Source organism: Cibotium barometz, chromosome 20, assembly GCF_041138505.1.
Source record: "Cibotium barometz isolate CiBa-2024 chromosome 20, ASM4113850v1, whole genome shotgun sequence".
Lineage (NCBI taxonomy): Eukaryota > Viridiplantae > Streptophyta > Polypodiopsida > Cyatheales > Cibotiaceae > Cibotium > Cibotium barometz.
The window spans coordinates 15,610,463-15,633,420 of NC_141065.1; the positions used below are offsets into that span (position 1 = coordinate 15,610,463).

A 22,958-nucleotide genomic window follows, 5' to 3' on the forward strand; every position below is an offset into this window, starting at 1 on the left:
TTAGCACTAGGTTGGCTATTTGGTCTGGATTTACTAGTGCGCTAGACCCTGAACTTTGGTCATCACCCCATTGATTTCTAGGTTTCACCTCAGGGCCAGAACCATCTTGGAACTTGAAGTTATCGGTGAAATCCATAGCATCATGGCAACACTCATTGAAACTTGTATGTTTCTTAGCATAGAGATGTGTATGCAGTGTCGAATTTTTGAGGCCTTTTAAGAAGAGAGAAATTAATCGACTTTGGGCGGGCTTCTCATCTTCTGGGCAACGATTAATGTACTGCTTCATTCTATTTACACAGTCTCTAACACTCTCATTCTCTCCTTGCTTGAAAGAGTAAATGTGTGCTACCGTGTCATGTTGAATTCCCATCAAAGAAAAAGCAGCAATGAATCTCTCTTCCAAAACTCGTAAAGAAGTTTTGTCAGAAGCTTCTAATGCCTGAAACCAAGCAAGGGCTTTTCCTTCAAGAGTGAGTCCAAACCCTTCTATTTGAGTATGCTTATCAGCAACTTGCTCAGCTCGAACTGCTTGCCTAAAAGCTGCTACATGGTCGTATGGATCTCCCGACCCTTCATATTTCTTTACCAATTTCTGAAGAGTTGATGGCCTTACTTGTCGTGAATACTCATCGTAGGGCCTACGGCCTCTTACTCTTAGTGGGAATTGTTCCTCTCTTTGGAAAGATGGTCCACATGTTTCCAAAATTGGTGTGGGTACCCTATTACCAGCCTCACCAAACCCCTCTAAAGATCTTGTCACCATCATTTCAGGAGGTGCACTTATAGGAGGCCGGGTTGGCTCCCTTCTCATCCGATTGTCATAGTGGGAAAGATGTTGTGGTGGTGTGACCTGTGGTCGCACATTTGGTGTAGGACGATATCGTGGTGCTAGAGTTGGGCTACTAGCAGTGGTCCACTTAGATGTTGAAGGTCCCTCTCTAGTGAACTCTCGTAGGGGAGGAGCAACAGTTTCTCCAAGAAAGGCTGTCTCTCCTGGTTTGGCTGTATGTGTTGAGAACACTTCCATGAATAATGGTTGTCCTTTCCACGTGAGTTCCCTAATCTCTTTCCAATCTAACGTTCGATATTCATTGGCCCATTTATCAACTATTCTGTTCATGTGTCCTGCACACTTCTCAACTACCACTACATAAGCTAGAGGAAGATCCAGCTCTGGCAATTTAGTTGTGGCATAATATCCCTCTAACGAATCCTTATAGACCTCTTGAAGTTGGTCATCCTGTAAAACCTTTGTCACAGGAATTTGTCGTACAAACTCCCATTGACTTTCAGCCCCCTGATCCAATTTACACTTGCCTTTCCTATCCTTGTCCAAATTTAGATCTACAAGAAGTAAATCATCTATGTTGGATGGCTTTGAGGATTGGGCATTGGATGGTCCAGGCATGTCCGGCTCGATAAGCCAGTCATCTCTAGACTCTTTTGCTCTGGAAAGTTGTGAATAGTCTAACAACTCAGTTTTAGAGAGCTCCCCTAATTTATCTACCTTTTCTGGATGGTAGGTGACTTCATAGCGAACACCATCTCCACCCATGTACATGTTACCCTGGTCATTGACTAGAGGTGCTCTATCAAGTTCTGAGAATATGTCGGCTATCTTAACAAGATACCGTTGTTGTGGATCCCTAAAGATCTCAGCTCCTTGAGCATTTGTGTAGACATATTGGAGTCGCACATTGAATGTTAACCCCATGGTATCGGCTTCAAATGGATTAAAGGATCGTGTGGGTGTCCTATTTTGGACTACGGGATGACTATTTGTCGGCACTAGATCGTCCATGGACAATGAACTATTTGTTCTAGAGGAAAGGGTATCGGATTGGGATTCAGATAGGGTTTCAGCAATATCTGCCAAATTGCCTACCGATTGGGTCCCACTTTCTTGCGTAGGTACTCTAGAAGGTGCCCTAGGTCCTATGGCAGAATCTACACGACGTCCCGACCGCAAGTGCATAAGGTCAAAATTTTGTTTTGGTTTTGTTATGTGTTTTTGTTTCGTTTGTTTTTGGTTTTGGTTTTTGGTTTTTGTTTTTTGTTTTTTTTTTGATTAAAATATATATATATATATATATATATATATATATATATATATATTTTTCCCTACCTAATCACTAACGGCAACTAAAAAGAAAATGTGTGGCGTAACTATCTATCCTTTTTTTTTGGTTTTTTTTTTAATTTATTTAATGATCTTATGATTTTATGATTTTTATTTTTTTTATTTTAATTTACACAGAAATTATGAATCACCCTAAAAAAAAATACTAACTATGCACAAAGTTACAAAAATGAAAAAATGCAGGTTACACTAATTATGCAAAAAAAATTAAAAAAAATGAAGAACTACAGAATATGCAAAAAAATAATAGACTCCTAAAAAATCAAAAAATTTTCTTTGGTTTGTTTGTTTTTTTTTTTTTCCCCCTTTTGTTGGTTTTTTTATTGTTTGTTTGTTTGTTTGATAAAATGAATAAATTTCGTGCCAAATAAAAAAAAAATATGACTATACTAATTATGCATCATTTACAAAAATTTTATAAAAAATAAAAAATGCAAGCTACTTAAATTATGCAAAATTTTAAATGATGAACAATGATTTCAAAATATAAAAATTGTTTTTTTTTTCCTTTTTTCTTTTGTTTTGTTTTGTTTTGTTTTGTTATATTACAAAAATTTAAAACAATGCAAATTACCCAATTATGCTAAAAAATACAGAAAAAAAAAATAAAAAATATGCGCACAATATGGACTCCTAAAAAATAAAAAGATTTTTTTTTATTTTAATTTTTTTATTATTTTTTTTAATATATATTTTTTTTATATTTTCCACTATTCTCCCTTTTTTTTTAATCCCTTTCTTTTCTATTCTCTTTTTTTTTCTTTCTTTTTTTCTTTTTTATTCATTTTTTTAAAAAAAAAATTTAATTGTTTTTTTTTTAAATTTTTTTTATTTATAAAAATAAACAACCATGAAATAAATAAATAAATAAATAAAAAGTCAAAAGTTTTTTTTTTCCACCAACCTTCCACCGCTTCGCGCCGTTCGCCTGATTTCTCGCCGGCTCCCAGCTGCCTCCACGCAGCTTCTGCAACGACGCACCGTTGCCTTTACTCCTTGCAGCTGCAGCAACCACCTACACAGCTACAGCCAGTTTGCCGGTCGCCTCCACTCTTCCTCGCTTTCAACCGGCCTTCCAACGGCCGCACCGTCTTCTGCTGTCGACGCCGCCCTGTGCTTGGCTCTGCTCTACGCCCTGCTCTACGCCTGCCTCTTGCCTGCACGCAACCTCCACTCTACACCTCGCCTTCTACAGCCGCCTCTGCAGGCCACGTCAGCTGCACCACTTCCTCAGCTCCAACCACCTCTTTCAGTTGTGGCCTTCCTCGTTGTTTTTTTTTTTTACATCCAGCGGCCGACAACCTCTGCACTCCCTTCAACTGCCTGCCGACTGCTCTTTCCAGCCGCCGTCAGCCTCTCCTTGCCGCCTCTCGCCAGCCACGCAGGCCTCTCGACTGCCGTCAACGTCTGCTTGCCGACTCTGCGCTCTTGCCTTTCTCCTCTCAGCTGCCGTGTTACAGGCTCCTCCCACTGCTGCAGGCGCCTACTCCAACCACCTCCACGTCCGCTGCTGCCAGCCTCCAAGCACCTCCAAAGCCTTCGCTAGCCAGACGACCATCGTAAACGATTATATATATATATATATATATAATTGTTTGTTTGTTTGTTTTTCTTTTTTCTTTTTTTTTTAAACAAAATGTCTCCTCTGCCTCCTTTCAGCCGCCGACTTCCACGATGCAGTCCTGCGAAAATATAAATCTATATATATATATATAGATTTATATATATATATATATATATTCTTTTAATAAACAGCCTCTTCCTCCTTCCGGCAAAGGGCAGCTTACCCCTTCTTACCACCATCCAAGACAACACACCAAGAAGGCAATATAGATTTTATATATTACAATAGTGATCTTGATGAAAGGGAATGGCACCGCTTACTTGCTTGCTTGCTACCAAAATTTTTATTGTTTTTTACATGTTAGTGAAAAGCATGAAAGCATGAAATGACAAAAAACAATGAAGGTAAACATAATGAACGTACTTGAAAAAGCATAAAAGCAATGAAACATAAAAAAACAATGCGGGAGAAACCTCAACCGCTCAATGGTTTTTTTCTTATCCTAACCTTATCCACTCACCGGGATCACACACCCGAACTTAACCTAATCACTCAATGGTTTTGCAACCAAAAGAGGAAATAGTGGTGGTTTCCACACACTCTCAACCGGATTTGAGTCTTCTCCCCGGCAGCGGCGCCAATGGAGAGACGGAAAACTCTCTCTCTTGTAGCAAGAGGAGTACGATCCACACTAAGCTCAATCCAATGGGATTTGCATCCCTTTCGGAGCTAGGGATTCGACCCGTACCGGTGCACAAAAGCTTATCCACAACAAATGGAGAGAATGTGAAGAAAACTACTACTATTGACATGGACTAACACATACTCAAGCTCAATCTTGCCACACTCAATCACTCGACATCCCACTCATTCCATGCATCCAAACAAGAAGAAAGCTAAGCTATTGCATACACAAGCTCAAAGCATCCTTCATTCTCAAGATCTTACTTCCTAGCATGCACACACTCCTTGAAGCTATCAACAACAAAGAAACATGCTTACTAGAGAATAGACATGAGAAGAGAGACAAACATCACTCATTGCATTAACAAAAGAATAGACTTACAATAATGTAACTGGGGAGAGAGAAGAGCTTGCACCTCTATGGAAGAAGAGGGAGAGCTAGTCTCAAGAGAGCTCAAACATGAGTTTGCCCAATGTGTCCATGCTCTCAAATGAGCCACCTTTTATACAAAAATTCTAGAACTCCCATAAGTCCCCATGTGGGATTATTGTGAAGCCCTCTCCCACATACATCTACAAAGTGGAACTCTTTTCAAGAGCCCTAAGTATCGTTTTTGTTGCATCCTGGTATTGATCTTCATTTGCAAGCAACAGTTTTGTTTGGTGATATCCTATACATTATCTGATTGCATATGTGAGCATATAGAATTCATGTTATATAAATTTTGCTTCAGGCAAAAGCAAGAGACTAGAGCAGAAAGCTGAGTCTTCCCTTTCAAAACAAAGGGAACCAGAAGAGGACAAATCTCCAGATTTGCTCCTATTTGACTTTCTTCACAAGTGCAAGGCTCAAAGGAACTTCCACATATACCACAGTATTTTCAACAGGGAGTTCACTATGAGCTCTCTTTTGGACCATCACAGAGATTTCCTTTCAGACCATTGGGATACCTTCAAACAACTGACAGAGGCAGGAAGGATTGTGGAAGGTGAAAAGGTTTTTGTGCATTTAAATCATATTGTCTCCATTGACAAGCTGAGGTACCATGTGAATAGAAGGTTTGACAGCCTGCCTGAGGAATATAAATTCAGTTGTAACTTGCACACCAGAAAGTGTAGAGTGCTTGAGGAAAACATGGCATTCCTTATGTACATTGTCTTCCAACAGCAATCTCTAGAAGAGCAAGGGCAGGAGACTGAAGAAGAAGATATATCTATAGCAGAGGTAAAAGAGGATATTCCTATGGCAACAGATATAGCAGAGCAGGAAGAAGATATCAACCTCGAGGATGAGGGGCTGCAAGTGGCTGCTCTTGACCTTGTTCAGCTAAGGACTGAGACTCTTAGGGCAGCACAGCCAGTTGAAGACTTTGATGTTCAGAGCAGCAACTATGCAGTGCCCATGCTTCCAGGTGTCTTGATTGGTGGTAAAGATTATGTTTTCCTCCATGATATAGAGTGTATGTTCAATTTGAGGGAGGACTATGCCATTTCCCTTATTGCCCAGGCTTCAAGGCTTGACAAGGAGGTTGGCATAGAGGATGACCATTCACTGCTAGCTTTGGAAACAACCTTTGATCCTGCAGAGGCCCTTACTATTTGTTTCAAAGAGGCTGAAAGTTTCCAAGAGCCAGATGAAGCTGCCTTCCAGCTCACCCAGGAAGCTATGAATCTCTCATCACTTCATAAGGAAAAACTTAAAGAAGAGGCTGGACTGGAGGGGAGAGGAATAAATCTTTGGAAAGATGAACTTCTTGTTGCTGATGAAAATGAGAGGGTATGATATTATTACTTCAAATCAAATACTTTATGTTGTGTTTAAATGTTTTGTAGTTATGTATCATTGTCTCACTATAATCTTTTGATACATGGCAGCTACAAATTGAGGATGACACATTCCTCCAGAGATCAAGTGGAAGCAGGCCAGCTGGGTTTGGCAAAATGTCAAGCCTAGCTCATTATATTCATGATCTAGGTAGTGCTAAGATCTTGATTTACCATAGGCAGTTGAGCAACAATGGAGAAGCCATTGTTTACTTCTTTAAATGTTTGTCTAGGGTATTAGGTGGACATGATCTTCCATGGCAAAAGGAAAAGATCATTTTAATAGAGAGGTTGTCCGCCATAGATATATTTGGGGATTATGTGAATAAGCAGGCCTCTCGGGCCTCTTACTTTTTGTCTTACACTTCTTATGCATTAGCATGTGGTGTTAAGGAGCCCAAATGTCTAGAGGGCTATGGAAAACACAAGCTCATAAGGTTTCGAGAGCCACCCATGATTGCATCAGGCCACACAATCCAAGAAGAAGAACATGTGGAGATAGCTGAAGACAAGGATACCCCTCTCAGACAAGCAACAGAGGCAAGCATTGATAAACAGAAAGTCGACATCAAGCCAATAAGGAAGAAAAAGAGTCCAATCAAGTTCAAAAAGAGAGTTCCGACTCGCAAGCCTTGGGAGTAATAGGATTTAGTCATCAAATATAGCACAAACATTATGTTGAAGTTGAACTGATTTGTACAAAGTCTTTGATCCTCATCAGTTCCTTGTCCTTAGACACTTCAGTACTCTTCCCACACTCAAAAGCTTCTAAAAGTGTTTGACACTCAGTATTTTATTGGTAAGGATCAACAGTATGTCTAGCATAATTAAGTAGTATTGATTGAATTTTTTGTGTGTTAATATATGGATGTATTGATGCTTGTTAATATAGATCACATGTTTCACAAAAGACTTACTTTTGATGGAGTCTCAAAACATATAGGCATTACACCAAGAGTCACTTGTTCCACAGAATAAAAATCTATTGATTGAGTTTGAAAACATGTGGACATAACACCAATAAGTTACAAACTGCTATTCATGTTTACTTGTCCATTTATGGTTTCTAAATATCTTCGAATCCCTCCACTGTCTATGTCTCTCTGCTGCCATTGAATTGTCCAAAGTTTGTCTTCGTCTTTGCTTTTGGGCTAGAATAAAAGCAAGCTTGACTTTGGAGCTAGCAACTTTTCTTTTAGCATGCAGCCTTTGTAGAATGCCTCGGTAAAACCATTGGAAGACTTCCTTCAGACTATTTGCCTTTTGACTCCCTCCATAGTGTTGTGTGTGTCTGAAAAATGCATTACGTGCCATGTAGTGAGACTTCTCCATGCCTTGGGTAGACCAAATTGCTGGGCATCCATACTTTTTGACAAAATAGAGAAGGTGGTTGTAGATGATATGCTGTTTTCACAAAGACATAAGAATGCATAGTAAGTTATAAAAGAAAAGAGGATCACACTTAAGTAAAAAAAAGAAGACATCACTTTACCATGTAGTGAGTTATATTGCAGGCTGTCCATGCGTCTTTCATTGACTTCCCAAAATGTTTTATTGCCTCTTCAAAGTTCTTGTAATCACTCTTTGTCCATGTTACATTGTCACAGAACATGAAGAGTTGATCAAGAGACCTCCACACCTCTGCCTTCACATTTCGTGCTTCCCCATCTGCCTCATGATCTTTCACGGCATTATGGACTTGCTTCCACAATCCATAACTAATCCTTGAAACTGTTTTACCTTGCCTTACTTGCTTACTATTGTGTTTGGGTCGAGACAAGAATCTTCTTGCCTTAACACCACCAATAGAGGGCTTGATTGGTACCTCCTTGCCATTGCTAGACTTTTTAAAATCCTTTGTGATATGAACATCACCTCCATGCAGACCTATATCGGATAACACTTTTTCCAATGCATGAAGAGCATCCTTTCTATTTCTTTCGGGACGGAGTTTCCAAGCAAATCCAATATACAAAAATACCAATTTCTCAATAATTCGACATAGAGCGTGCAATGTGCATATGTGAACATTACATAGTGGAATGTCAAGAATGGCCTTGAAGTCAGGGTCAACTTTATCTCTATTAGGTGCTCTCTTCCACCATTTAGAATCCATTACTTGCGCTGATTCTTTGCAGTAAAGACAAGGAGACTTTGAGTTACCTCCTTTACTAACGTTATACATGCACTTAAGTGTTTTAAGATCCCCCGCCATGTGCCACTCTACTTGAAAATCACCTTTTCCTGCAACATGGAGATTCTCTCCCTGCACCTGTCTTTTAATTATTCTTGGTATTTCCGTGTGGTGAAACACCCAATCCAGTGTTTCATGGTCTTCTGTCTTTACCTGTGGTTATACAAAACAAAAGTCTTACTATAAAAGATTTGAAAACATTGACTAAAATCAAGTACGAAATAAAAAATGATCATACCTGGAATGAGCCCAACCACCATATGTGTTTCTCCGACTGCACACTAAAATACTTCGAACTCGCTTCATTCAATGATGTATCAAGTGCTCCATTCATCAATGTGATAGTAATCCTTTCCATTTTCTTTTCCTTTACAACCTCACACTCATCCAGTTTGATAACAAATTTCAAAATGCCTTTGCACTCTTCAAATGTGATTCCATAAAACTCGACCATTCTTCTTTGAAGTTGTTGTAGATCTACAAATATATTGTTCCAAGGGTCATACACGGTGGTTCCTTTAGCACCATGAAATATATCTTCAATATGGATATATGGTCCAATAAACTCATCTATACTTTCATTCAAATGACCTCTTATCTTCCACACTGTTGTTGGATTTGGCAGTAAAACTCGTTTAATCCTTTGATCTCTCAAAGTTGAGGATATCGCATGGAAAATCGAACTATATCCCTTCCTGCTAACTCCACTAACATCAAGAGCCTCTTGGATTGTAGTACCATCAACTTGATTATTGGATATAAAGTCCTCTACAACATTGCGTTTGATTGTTTTGTATTTTTTTTCTTCAATCAAACCTTTTGCTACACCACAAGAAAGCAATCCTTTCATTTGTTTAACTGGAAGAAGGTTGGGATCCATATTTTCTTTTGCAGGCTCCAATAATTTCCTATAGTAACAATATAGTAACAACACAATATGCCTATATTATTCAACACTTCCAATCCTGTTTTGCATTAATGGACAAAATACATAGTCATTTGAGAGTATTTTTGAGTTTAAAAAATAAAAAATTACAAACTAACCTTGCTTCCTGAATTCTTCGCTTGCATCCACCAGTCCCAGCCTTCAAATTTGCAATGTTTTTAATCTTCCTACTTCGTTGTCTGTCTCCAAGCATGGTTCTCTTCCTTCTTGATCTTGTTAACTCTTTTTTACTCTTTGAATGCTCCTCAATTTCATTCTGCAACTGCTGCTCCAATTTTGCACGAATAGCTATCTCTTGAATCCTGGCTCCCTTTTCTTGTAGGTACATTGTTTTATATGTTTCTGCAAATGCAGACTGTGCTGAAATATAACCAAGAAGTCCATTTTGTCCATCGCCCGCAAACCTCAATAGTGTGGTTGGATTGACAAATGGAGGTGTAGAGTTTTGTACTAGACATTTTGGATATATACTTCCATCACACCATAAGTCAATATGTTGGAGCCCTTCTCTTCTCATATTTTCCCGTTGTTGAGCATTTAGCACCGTATCCTTTCGTCTTTTTTGTGCTGGAGCATATTGTTCTTCTAAGTCGATGTGAAGATGATATAATCGCTTCTTTTGAGATTGTACTTCACTAGTATCGGCCATTTTTGTGCTTCTGAGGTTGCAAAGTTGGCTTGTCAATCTCATAGTCTTTTTGTAACATGAATTGTGGAAGTGTGGCGGTATCCATACAATCATTAAGTTCAGTGATGGATTCTTTATGAGAGGCCTGCACACGTCGTCAAAAGAGATGCGAAATCTTCGAGAAACAAAAAAAATTAAGGAGATATTTAATGCAAAATCGTGTTAGTTAGATAAAAGATTATCTTATTCTTTTCTGAACTGACAGTTCAGTGGTCCTTACTGACAGTTCTGAGCCACGTTTCCATATTTTATTATTTTTGAGATCTTTTAGGAGAGAAATAAATCGAGAAATAGTGAATTTCTTACAGGGCCCCAAAATGAGCTCCGTTTTTCCCTAATGTTGGCCCTCTGTTGTTTGTTGTTGGGCCTATGTACCCTCGTTCTTGTGCTCATTGGGGGCCCCTCGTGCTCATGCACTCACTGAGCCTTTGTAAGGCATGTGCTGGTGTTCAGTCAGGTTACATGAAGGTAACATGAGGTTTTTTTCCTCTTTCATTGTTGTATCTTCTCTATCTTCCATTGTTTTATATTCTAGTTATTAGGGGAGTGGGGTTGCATGTTGCTGCTCATGGTCATGCGATCTTGGTTAGCTGATGAGTTGGTCTCGTTGTGTGGGTGGGAATCTTTATAAGTTCATCTAGGTATCGCTTTGTTGTATGTCTGATGTGCTTCATCTCTATGCTTCGTGTATGTGTTTTATCTCGTGTCTATGCTTCGCCTATGTTTGTCTATTGTGATTCATTAGTTTGGGGGGGGTGTGTGTGTGTTGGTTGGTTGCTTTGTGTTTCTGTAGTTGTTGTTGAGGTGCGGGGTATTGTGATTGTGTGTGTTGCTTTGTGTGTGATGGTATGTCTACCCTAAGCGTGCTAGGCATCCTCAAGCCAGTATTACAAATGCTACATTAGCCCATGAGGATGTCGTTGGAACTTCTATAGATCTAACTGTTGCAATGTATGCTTTTTCACTTATTGTTACTCCGCTCGATGATGACAATCTACATTCTATTAAGAACAAGGCCAAGTCATCAGCATCCAGCCCAAGTGTTACGAGCACTCCTTTGAAAAATGTAGTGTTAAGAACATCCCTTCGAAGACAAAAATCCTCAAAGTCTCTATCACCCACCATCAGTGTGGGCAATGGTGACATCTTTTTTATTGGGAATTCTTGGAGCAATTCATCTATGGGGAAATGGTGACATGGATCTTGTTTATTGGGAATCCTTGGAGCAATTCATCCATGTGTTGTGCATTAGTGAGATTTTTTCATTCGAAAAGGGTGGTACATCGAGTCATATGCATTTTCAAATGGTTGTTCAAGTCATGGGCTCCTCCTTGCTAAGTATTGGCAAGCTTGTCACATGAAGTACATGGGTCAGTGTCCAAACCACTAGGCTGTATTTTCATGTGTAAGGGTCTTAGACAAGTTTGCTTGCACACTTATGAAGACATGTTAGGCTATTGTATGAAGGATTTTCATAAACCCACTTTAGACCATTTTTTCACAATGTGATTGCCAAAGAAATCAAAAGGGGGCGTGAACAATATGCACTTTATGGGAAAGGTTTTTAAAAAAAAGTTTCTTTATCACCTATCAACTTATTTGATCAAGCATATGTGTACATGGACAATTACATACCAAATAGACTTGGTGTAACCCTTGAGTTGACCTTGTCGCACATGCTTCATGGGTGAGAAGTACTACCCTGCTGTGAATTGGATTATTCGAAGATAGGAAACATCATGGATACAAGAAAGAAGGGTTGTAGCAATGTGGAAAGTCATGAAAATTTCACGTTACTCAATGTATAGACTACAGCAATGTGGAAAGTCATGAAATGCATAGACATTGATGAAATCTTCTTTTAGAAAAATGTCCCTTTCTTCAAGGATGTCGTGGTCTTGGTGTGAAGAACCAAAAGGCTATGGTGATGGTCTTGAAGAAGAAAGAAAAGATAAAGAAAATGATGTGCTCGGTAGCAAAAGCAACCCAATCTCCTTGGATAGTGATGATGATGAAGCTTCTTGCCTCGACTACTCTAACAAATATTCTTCCATGTGGAAGAAATTCCACCTAGCAAAGCTTGTTGTTGAGACTCGTGATTTTGTGCCTTTTTCATCTAGCCGAAAAGGCTAGGAGGTGGTTTTTATGTAAAATGTCTCAAAATATAAAATAATTTGTCAGACTGTACTTTTTGGGCTTTGGTGTAAGAACATCTTGAATATAAAAGATTACCCATATTGATCTTAAATATAATATAATTCATTATCAAACCACACTTTTTAGGCTTTGGTGTAAGCACATCTTAAATATATAAGGTTTCCCATGTTGATCTCCAAAAAAATTAAATCGATGACACATTGTTCTCAGGTTGTGGGACTCGTTTAAGGATCCAGGCATTCTCAAATGGCTACGGGAGCTGCACAAAGTCCTTACAAGCCTATAGGATCTTGTTGTAGTCTAATATGGTCTCAATCAGATGATGTGGTCGGTTTTTGGACCAATTGACCGACCTACTTCCATGCCGACCCTAGGGGGTACTATATATAGACTAGTTTGGAAGCCTTAATTTATCAGTGAGTTCATTGTGTTGAAGCACTCTTATTAGTAAGACATCCTTCGTCCAGAGTCTATCTAGATCGGCAGCATCGAAGCTCTTGCCTAAAGCACACGGGTAGCAAACGTCGGGCATAGGCCATTAGTTTGTAATCAAGTTTTTGCAAGAAATAATATTGTTTACTCTCCACTTCTTTCTGCAATTCAGTGCTTTGTATTATCTTGATATCCAGCTTTCGATATTCTTAAGATCTATCATGTCAAACTCTGAACTCAACATCTCGTGTGTCTGTTGGATCTTCTCTTCATGGTTTCTCATCATAATGAGGTCGTCCACATATAGAACAATGATTGTGTACATGTCTCACTCAAAGAAAATATACAAACTTGCATATGATAGGCATTTAAAGACCAATACTTACAAAGAAAACATATATCTAGTACCATGCTTACACCAAAGGTTTTATTCTGGAGTAAGCATATGGTACCTGTTTTAGACCGTATAATGCCTTCTGGAGTCTACACGCTTTGTTTTCTGAACCACGTATCTCAAACGTGACACCACATTGAGAATAAAACCAGACTTTATTTGGAACCTTAGGAGACCCTCACAAAAGTAGTAAATTCAAAAGAGTGAATAGGAGATAGGAGACCCTCACATTCAGGGATGGATGTATAATGGCAACAGATCCCTCTAAATGCCTCGTATTTACAATTGGTTGGTTCACACAGCTTGTGAATGAGGGCCATCATCAAAGATGAATAAGTACCGACAATCTTCTTCACATTCAGGGATGGATGTATAATGGCAATAGATCCCTCTAAATGCCTCGTATTTACAATTGGTTGGTTCAAACAAAACACACAGCGTGTGAATGAGGACCATCATCAAAGATGAATACGTACCGGCAATTTTCTTCACATCCAAGGATGGATGTATAATGGCAAACAAATCCCTCTAAATGCCTCGTATTTACAATTGGTTGGTTCAAACAAAACACACAGCCTATGAATGAGGGCCATCATCAAAGATGAATAAGTACCGGCAATCTTCTTCACAGTCAAGGATGGATGTATAATGGCAATAGATCCCTCTAAATGCCTCGTATTTACAATTTGTTGGTTCAAACAAAACACACAGCGTGTGAATGAGGACCATCCTCAAAGATGAATAAGTACCGGCAATTTTCTTCACATCCAAGGATGGATGTATAATGGCAACAGATCCCTCTAAATGCCTCGTATTTACAATTGGTTGGTTCAAACAAAACACACAGCCTGTGAATGAGGGCCATCATCAAAGATGAATAAGTACCGGAAATCTTCTTCACATTCAGGGATGGATGTATAATGGCAATAGATCCCTCTAAATGCCTTGTATTTACAGTTGGTTGGTTCAAACAAAACACAGCGTGTGAATGAGGACCATCATCAAAGATGAATAAGTACCGGCATTTTTCTTCACATCCAAGGATGGATGTATAATGGCAACAACAGATCCCTCTAAATGCCTCGTATTTACAATTGGTTGGTTCAAACAAAACACACAGCCTGTGAATGAGGGCCATCCAAGAGCCGTGCAAATGTTAGGAGTGGGTGAGGGTCATCCAAGAGCCGTGCAAATGTTAGGAGTGGGTGAGGGTCATCTAAGAGCCGTGCAATAATGATGAGGAGGAGCAAAAGCAAGGCTTCCTTGTGAAAGGAGAGAGCCACGGAAAAGAGAACTTGCATGCTTGGTGGGACTCAAACCCATAAGACCATCCAAAGCCGTGCATCCCATGGTAACCGCCCATGTAAACGGCCCACCAAGGATGGGCAAATGTTAGGAGTGGGTGAGGGCCATCCAAGAGCCAAGCAATAATGAGGAGGAGGAGCACGAGCAAGGCTTCCTTGTGCCACGGAAAAGAGACCTTGCATGCCTGGTGGGACTCAAACCGAGAAGGCCATCCAAAGCCCTGCAATAATGTTTTATGGGCAAAAAAGCAAAAGCTTCAACAGGATGATGATGAGCAACAAAGCAGTTCGTAGACACGCCCGGTGGGACTCGAACCCACAATCCCTTGATTAGAAGTCAAGTGCCTTATCCATTAGGCCACGGGCGCTGCTTGCAAGCATCTCGTTAACAGAAGATATAATTCAAGCAATATGGAATACGGGAATAAAACTACAAAAATGCTCTTATGTTGTGAACTCCAGTCATGCGTCTGTTGTCCCCAACTATCTTTTAGGCAAGACATACGTATTTCTCTCCTTGCGTGCTTCCATTCTGGCTCTTGCATCAGAAACGCAGGGTAATAATCAATACAACGTTTCGTTAAAGGTATCCTTCCTCCACATTAATCAGGTCGCCTTTCACCCTTGTGGAGGACCAAAAGTGGAACATCCATTCCCTAAATTCATAAGTTTCTTTTGATATTGTGCTCAAATTTATAATGGCGTTGCCAAACAAGTATTGACAGAGGTCAGTCTGAATCACCAAAGTTGAGTTTACGGTTCGACATTTCGCTTATGCGATGGCCTTTTCTTTTAATTCACTATGCTCTGGGCTTCGTTTCCTGATTAAAAGCAGAAAGCTTTTCGGGTAACGATAATTTTCTTGCTGCTGTAATTCAACCAATTTAGTCTACAAGAACAAATAAGGCAACTCAAATTGGTGAGTGAGCTCATATGATGTACCAAATCAAACACTTCAAGAGTTTAATAATTGTAATTTTAGGTGTATATTCACTCTCTTTTTATTGTAATTTTAGGTGCATATTCATTCTTTTTATTGTCAAATTTTTTAGGTGCATAAATTAATGCATTTACTAGGCCTGTCATCCTCGTATCTCGTCCATCTGGTTCGTCGGTGCCTCAGTCTCCTCCTCCTCCTCCTCCTCCTCCTCGGCCACCCCTTTTCTATCATCCGCCTCCCTTCACGCTTCGGCTCCCTCTCCCTCACCCCAACTGCCTCCGCCTCCTGCCTCTTTCTCTACCTCCGTCAACCTGAAGTTCCAACCGCCTCTGCCTCCTCCCGTGCGCATTCGTTCAACGCTAAAAGTCCTACCAGTCCTGCCAGTCCTCCCTCCGTTTCTTGGTTCGCTCAACCCTACCAGTCTTGCCTCACACAGATAGAATACCCGAGGAGAGAGAGAGAGAGAGAGAGCAGACACCCCGCCATCAGCAGACAGAGAGAGCGCCTAGCAGACTGGAGGGGGGGGGGGAAAAAAAGAACAGAGGCAAGAGGCCGAGGCAGTTGGATGGGAGAAGGGAGAGCGAGGGAGCCGAAGCGGTTACAAGTCGAGGGAGGCGGGCACGACAGGTCGAGCTGGGGAGAGTGAAGGCGTATTCGGCACTAGAACAAATGCATGAGGGAAAAAAAAAAAGGACAGGACCTCGTCTTTCTACGTGCTAAAAAAGGCAGATTGCCTTGATACACATAAAAGGGGAAAAAAAACCTTCCTAAAACCAAAAAAAACGACTTTATTAGGCGTCACAGAAAATTAATTAATATTGGCACCAAAAACGTTTTGGGTGCATATTTGATACCTTAACAGGATGAAACCTTTTTAGACCAAACCCCACCCCTCGAAAGTTTGATTACCCACCCCTCGAAAGTTGGATTACCGAGGTGTTTAAAGTAAATAAACAAACAATTGTCCAAACGTAAACCTTCACTATTACGTTAAGGACATGCTCTCAATTTGTTCACATTAATTAATTAATTTAAGAGAAAAGCAACCTTAGGATTGAAAAATAAGATGAGGTGATGAAAAACTTTTGAAAGTTTTGTTTTTTTCCTTTGTTTTTTTTGTTTGTGGCGATGGGAAGCTTCCAAGCTTTGTAGTTCTCGACGCTTCGGAAGAGAGCTTTTTTAAGAGCCTTGCTTACTGCATTTTCAAGCCATCCCTTGTTCCTACAGACAAAGAGAAAAGAGTGAGAGATGCGCTACTTTACGGGGGAAGAGAGAGAGAGAGAGCACGCCGTTTGTAACGTAAAATACAGCTTTTTTTGGCTTTGCGATCATTACGTCACTGCAGTTTTGCGCTCTGCGATTTTATAGAGAGAGAGGTTGCAAGTGAAGGAGAGTTTGCAAGAAAAGAGAGAGAGGGTTTGCAAAGAGAGAGACTTCTAAGGTTTAAGGGAGCGAGGGAGAGTTTGCAAGAAAAGAGAGGGAAGGTTTGCAATAAAGAGAGAGACTCCTAAGGTTTAAATGTGGTAACGGTTAACCTTACCCTATGGGTACTTTGGGTTGGCACATTACATGGACCACAACTACAAACTTGCATCTATCATTATTTTTCACCACCCTATAATTTACCTTGCATCTCTTGGATTCCACCATCAATCATACTAGTACTTTCAAGGCATATTTGTAGTGTTGCTTCAATAGACTTCTTTGCAAGGAACGGGAGGATTGTCATGCAGGTGCACATTTAAAAACCATTAAATTTTCTTTTTTCAGAGAATTGCTACAAGACTCGGGCTCAAGAGGACCTCCAATTCAACAAGATTTCGTTGAGAGCAAGGTGGCTCCAAAGGGGTGATTTGTAAACCCAAACCTAAAACTCTCAAGTGATATAAGAAGACAAAACAGGAAAACACACTTTTTTCTATTGTGGAGTTCCCCATTGGAGGAAGACCTTACATCAAAGTGTCTCAAGTGGTATAAGAAGACCAAGCAAGAAAAACACTTTTTCCTTGCTATTGTGGGACTCCCCCTTGGAGGAAGACCTGATATCAAAGTGTCGACTAGAGGAGATGACTTTGTTGGTGGGTTTCCGAAAGGGGCTACTATCTTTCCCCTCTTGTACTCTGGCATGCAACTCGGGTATCAACTGAGATGGAACCAATCATCCTTCAAAGAAAATATAGACGTGGAAGTTGGTTTGTATGCTATCAAACTGTGAAGGCTAGCAATGATTTTTGGTTCCCACGGTATAGTTTTGCAGCTACTATCTAGTATAGCAAGTTGTAAAAGTGCGACGTTTCTATAATGCGACATTATGACATATTGTAAAAACAATATAATAATATGTCAAAATATTTCCCAAAACAATCCATGAAATTTTACAGGCCCTTAGTAGAACACTCTCAAGATTAAAAACTTCCTGCCGATATGAATTGAGGACCCTGTATATATACCTAGTTAAATTCAAGAACATGCCCAAATTCACCTTATAAAAAAGCGTAATTTATAACCTCATGGTAATCATCCACAAGACAATAAACCATCAACTCCATCATGCACAATATAAACCATATACTACATCCCCACTAACATCATCAGTGCCCAATAGTGAGTGTGAAACTTGGTATCAATATATGCTCCCAACCCCCCCCCCCCCACCCGCACACATAAGAGCATACATTCATACAAAGGTATATGTACTGAGTTCCTATCTGACAATACAAGGCACCCTGAACCATATTGAAGCCTAGCACTAAGGGATCATAACATATAGAAAGAATTATTACAACAGATAGTTGATAGGGCATATACAGCACTAACGATAGAAAGAAATAACACAATATCACCTAGCCGCAACTTAACCGAAAACTTCACAATATGAAACTTGCATGTCCAATAATACAGCATAAAGATGTACCTAGATGAATCGGGAACATGCCCAAATTCACCGTATAAGAAGCTGCAATTTATAACCTTATGGTAGTCATCCCTAAGAGGGTAAACCATCAACTCCATCATGCATAGTATGGACTAGATACTAAGACATCTCTGCTAACATCTTCAATACCCAATAGTGTGTGTAGAACTTGGTATCAATACATGCTCCCGCACCCCCCTCCCCCACACGAACACATGATGAAGAAAAAAACATTTTGAGCGTGATTCGTATCCCATCACTTACTGAATCAGGACACTACTACCAGCACTCATTCCACAATAGACTACTCAAGTTCACAAATATTTCATTTACCCTCCTCACTTAACTCCACCAAGTACAGTGCAATTGTCCAATGTATGGGTGGGTTGAGAAATCTTTCAGTCCACATTCATTCAATATACCTACAAATCAAATATACAGGCTCGAGTGCCAGTAGAGTAGAAGTGTAACTGCACAGGACCTTCATCGCCACAGAGTAGGGAAGAGCAAATCAACAAAGACGTGTCTTTCTGTAAAATGAAAATCTTCGGACTTTGAAAATCATCTGAAGAAGCCAGTCCAAGGATACGTTTGATGTTCAATATATTGAGGCCACAATAACAACATGAAAGAGCTTTCCTTGTTATCACTAATCGAGTTCATTGCATCCCTTGTTTTCAATATACAAAAAAAAACCCAACTATTTTGGGGTTAATAGGCATGCTACTACCTTAGCAAACTTGGAAGCGCGCCTAGAAAGGAAAGGCTATTGTAGTTTCACGCACAATGCAATGCTTTAAAAATTGTGCATGTGTTTATAGGCATGCTACTACCTTAGCAAACTTGGAAGCGCGCCTAGAAAGGAAAGGCTACTGTAGTTTCACGCACAATGCAATGCTTTAAAAATTGTGCATGTGTTTGTCCGTGTGTACACGTGTTTTTTTTTGGGGGGGGGGGGGGGGGGCAGGAATTTTTCATAAAAATTCCTAACCTGGAATAAAAACTTGAAAGAGCTTTACAAGCTTAGAATTGATAGCAGCTAACCCACAATTTAACAAAGAAAGTTAGGCAAATCACAATATTTCATCAAAAATTCAGGTAAGTGTAATTTCCTTCAATTAGAACCACACTATTCAAGAGAGCTTAGCACTGCCCTCAACAACTCCAATTACACCCTTGGGCTTAGGGAACCCCCAACAATTTAGGACATATCTCAAAGACAAGACCATGAGCAAGGACAGCAGTCGATTAATCTACTTGATCTTCTTCTTAGGCCGAAGCTGCACCAAACATACATACATTAGCCATTCACTCAAGAACCACATGTCTAGATGAACAGAACCCTCCACAAATCTCAATTCACCAACCTGATTGCTGTGCCCACATTTCTTCTTCCGACAATTTACAGCTCGTGGATGTAACCGAGCATAGCACCTAGAGTCAAACAGAGTATATAATATATGAAGAGTTTGGACTTTGAGCAGAAAACCATAAGGTGGCCAATCTCCTTGCAACATTCAATACGCTCATATCCCACACCTTAATATGATCAGATGATGAAAGTGCACCACTTGACAAAGTGATTAAGGTGAGAGTCAATTTTGGGATCCATATTCATCTCTCAGGTATATGATTGCCTGAGAGTCAAACTTCAGGCCACTCACAAAGGCATAGAATTGACAGAAAAACAAAACAAAGACAAGCGAAAACACATAAGAGATTAGAACTTATTTAAAAGGTGTCCAGTCTCCTTACACATTCAATAAACCCATACCCCACATCTTAATATGATCAGATGATGAAAGTGCCCCCTATGACAAAGTTAAGAAATAAATCTCAATTTAGGGATAGGTGGCCAGTCTCCTTGAAACATTCAATAAACTCATATCCCACACCTTAGTATGATCAGATGATAAAAGTTCACCACTTGACAAAGTGAATAAGGTGAGAGTCAATTTTGGGATCCATATTCATCTCTCAGGCATGTGATTGCCTGAGAGTCAAACTTCAGGCCCCTCACAAAGGCATAGAGTTGACAGAAACAAAACAAAGTCAAGCGAAAACACATAACCGATTAGGAGGTGTCTAGTCTCCTTGCAACATTCAATAAGCCCATACCCCACATCTTAATATGATCAGATGATGAAAGTGCGCCGCGAGACAAAGTTTAGGAAATAAGTCTTAATTTGGGGATCCATATTCATCTCTCAGGCATGTCATTGCCTAAGAGTCAAACTTCAGGCTCCTCACAAAGGCATAGAGTTGACAGAAAAACAAGACAAAGACAATACTTGAAACTGCAGAAACACGTGTAACATTAGCAAAAAGCGAAAAACACACAAGGTGCACGGCCACTCACTTGCGGCAGATCATTTTCTCTTGGTTGTACTTCCTTGCCAAAGCCATCAAAGATGGCTCAATGATTCCACCGCGCAGCCTCAGCACAAGATGCAAAGTAGACTCTGTAATGTCATTCATACACAAGATGAGAGGATGTGTGCCCATTCATAAACACAACTACAAGCTTCATATCATTGCCAGTGGTATCAGGTACAATGCCATCCATACACAAGGCAAGTGGATGAGTAAACACATAGAGCAGGATGAGTGCTATACCATCCATATTCATCAACATCATATCATTGAGAGGATGGTGACCGAAACGGCATAAAGCACACACCTTTCTGAATATTGTAATCGGCCAACGTTCGTCCATCCTCCAGTTGCTTTCCCGCAAAGATGAGGCGCTGCTGGTCAGGAGGGATCCCTGTACAATGAATAACATTGCCAGGATTTCAGTGTTAAGACTCAAAAGTCTCATTAGTGAAATGCCACATGGAACTCTGATGAAAGCAATACCCTCAAATATGTACAACATCCTTAGAAATAACCTACAGGAAGGCGTACATCTACCAAAAAAGAAGTCAAACATGTGCACATCCTTGCAACTATAATCAAGTCTACTCAAACCAAAAATCTTAAACATTTCAAAAAAAAAACACCCTCATACATTCCACCAACACCTCAATGAGAACCAATCACCTCTCCGGGACTGAATGGCTGAGTAATGAACCCTTTAAAAACACAAATGGCACTACCTATGTAAGTGTCCTCACAAACGATATGTTGCCACCTGGCCGCATGTCATTGCATGCATACTGCACACCTGTGTGCTGCCGCTTCATCCACACAAATGTCTGCACTTGCACCTAACCACATTGACAGCCCGGAATGCCGGTGGGAGGGGGGGGACAAAACCAATCATATGTCGATGCAGAACTGGCCAGGAATGTCAGTCCACCTGCTATTCCTTGCTGCTTCTTATACACCACAAGAAAGCCCAAATATCTTGTTGACCTTCTCAAAAACTTCTAAACAATTGAACTCGTGAAAATCCTACATACAGCCATTTAACCTAGAAGTACACACAAAACCTACACCCTCACACACTAAACCCACAAAACCCAGTCAGGAAACCCCTCGGAAAGCGAAACCCTAAAAAATACCTTCTTATCTAACAGCCAAAAGAATCCCTAACAGCAAAGAAGCAAAAACTTCCCTCCACGCAGAGATCACAAAAAAAACCCTAAAAGGCAGAGATATAGTGCTATAAAAGAAACGACGCAGTACCTTCCTTATCCTGGATCTTGGTTTTCACATTGTCGATGGTATCGCTGCTCTCGACCTCGAGAGTGATGGTCTTGCCAGTCAGGGTCTTCACGAAGATCTGCATGGCTCCAGCGATGGTAAGAACGACAGGGAGTAGCTTTGAGATTTTATTGCAACACAATTATGCAACCCTAGCCTCACTTAAGAGCGTGGTCACATGGAGCTTGTTAGACAGCATTTCTCTTCATTTTTCAAACTTTGGAAATAAAATTTATCGTTATTTTTTCCAAGACAAAAATATGAGGTGCACCATTTATAGTACAACAACTTTTTCACTCTTCCACGAGAGAATACTCTAGGATTTTCATCTCCCTTTCTCCAACTTACTTGCCCTCTTTTTCCCGTGCAAGAAAGCACAAAAGAACCTCGCTTATTATTTTGATGCATTGAGAGCTTTAGAAGCGGAGGATTTGCATCCACCTGAGCCTATAACCCACATGTTTGACTTATATATTTTTTGTGGGACTGTGGATTTATGTATCCCAACAAGGGGATTAAGGTTCCCAATCCTATATAATTATGATTATGTAAGTGTTAAATGTTTTTTGATTATTTTTTGTTGGTTTTGCATGCTTCTAAGCTATTAATTCTAACAATACATGAAAAATTATTAAATGCATGAACAAAAATTACTTATCCCACTCTAATTCACACCTGATGCGGTTTAATGCTTATGTTTTCGAATTGGATTCCACTCCTAATCACAATTGGTAAGCTATTTCTTGGACTAATGCAACAAGATCAAGGCCTTATAGAGTTTAATGCTTATGTTTTCAAAGTGGATTCCACTCTTAATCACAATTGGTAAGCTATTTCTCAGACTAATGCAACAAGTTCAAGGCCTTATGGCCTCAAAATCACGCAAATCACTAAGAAACCAGGGTTTGCCCTTTCCAACATATGAAAATAGAATGCCCTAATGCAACAAGCTTCAAAACAAAATAAAAAACAACAAACCAAACACATCCAAGAGCTGAAAATAGAAGCTTCAAAACAAAATAAAAAATTACAAACCATACATCCAAGACTCCAAAGCCGTATGTTTTTTGGAGTGTCCTCCTAATCAATAGCAGGCAATATGGTCCCAATAGCTTGGAATGGAAGG

General features: G+C 39.9%; 1 protein-coding gene and 2 non-coding genes across 3 annotated transcripts; all 3 read right to left on the reverse strand.

Moving 5' to 3' along the window:
- Nucleotides 1-14,625: 14,625 nt before the first annotated feature.
- Nucleotides 14,626-14,698, reverse strand: TRNAR-UCU (transfer RNA arginine (anticodon UCU)). The gene has a single exon. It is a non-coding gene; the product is annotated as a tRNA-Arg (tRNA).
- Nucleotides 14,699-19,248: 4,550 nt separating this feature from the next.
- On the reverse strand, nt 19,249-22,056 carry LOC147627577 (ubiquitin-ribosomal protein eL40 fusion protein). The gene is made up of 5 exons (XM_086814489.1): nt 21,815-22,056; nt 20,865-20,951; nt 20,544-20,646; nt 19,552-19,618; nt 19,249-19,464 (listed from the first exon to the last, which is right to left on the reverse strand). The coding sequence occupies exons 1-5, from the start codon at nt 21,915-21,917 to the stop codon at nt 19,438-19,440; spliced, it is 387 nt and encodes a 128-aa protein (XP_086670615.1). The 5' UTR covers nt 21,918-22,056; the 3' UTR covers nt 19,249-19,437.
- Nucleotides 20,069-20,169, reverse strand: LOC147627578 (small nucleolar RNA snoR99). The gene has a single exon (XR_015268409.1). It is a non-coding gene; the product is annotated as a small nucleolar RNA snoR99 (small nucleolar RNA).
- Nucleotides 22,057-22,958: the final 902 nt, after the last annotated feature.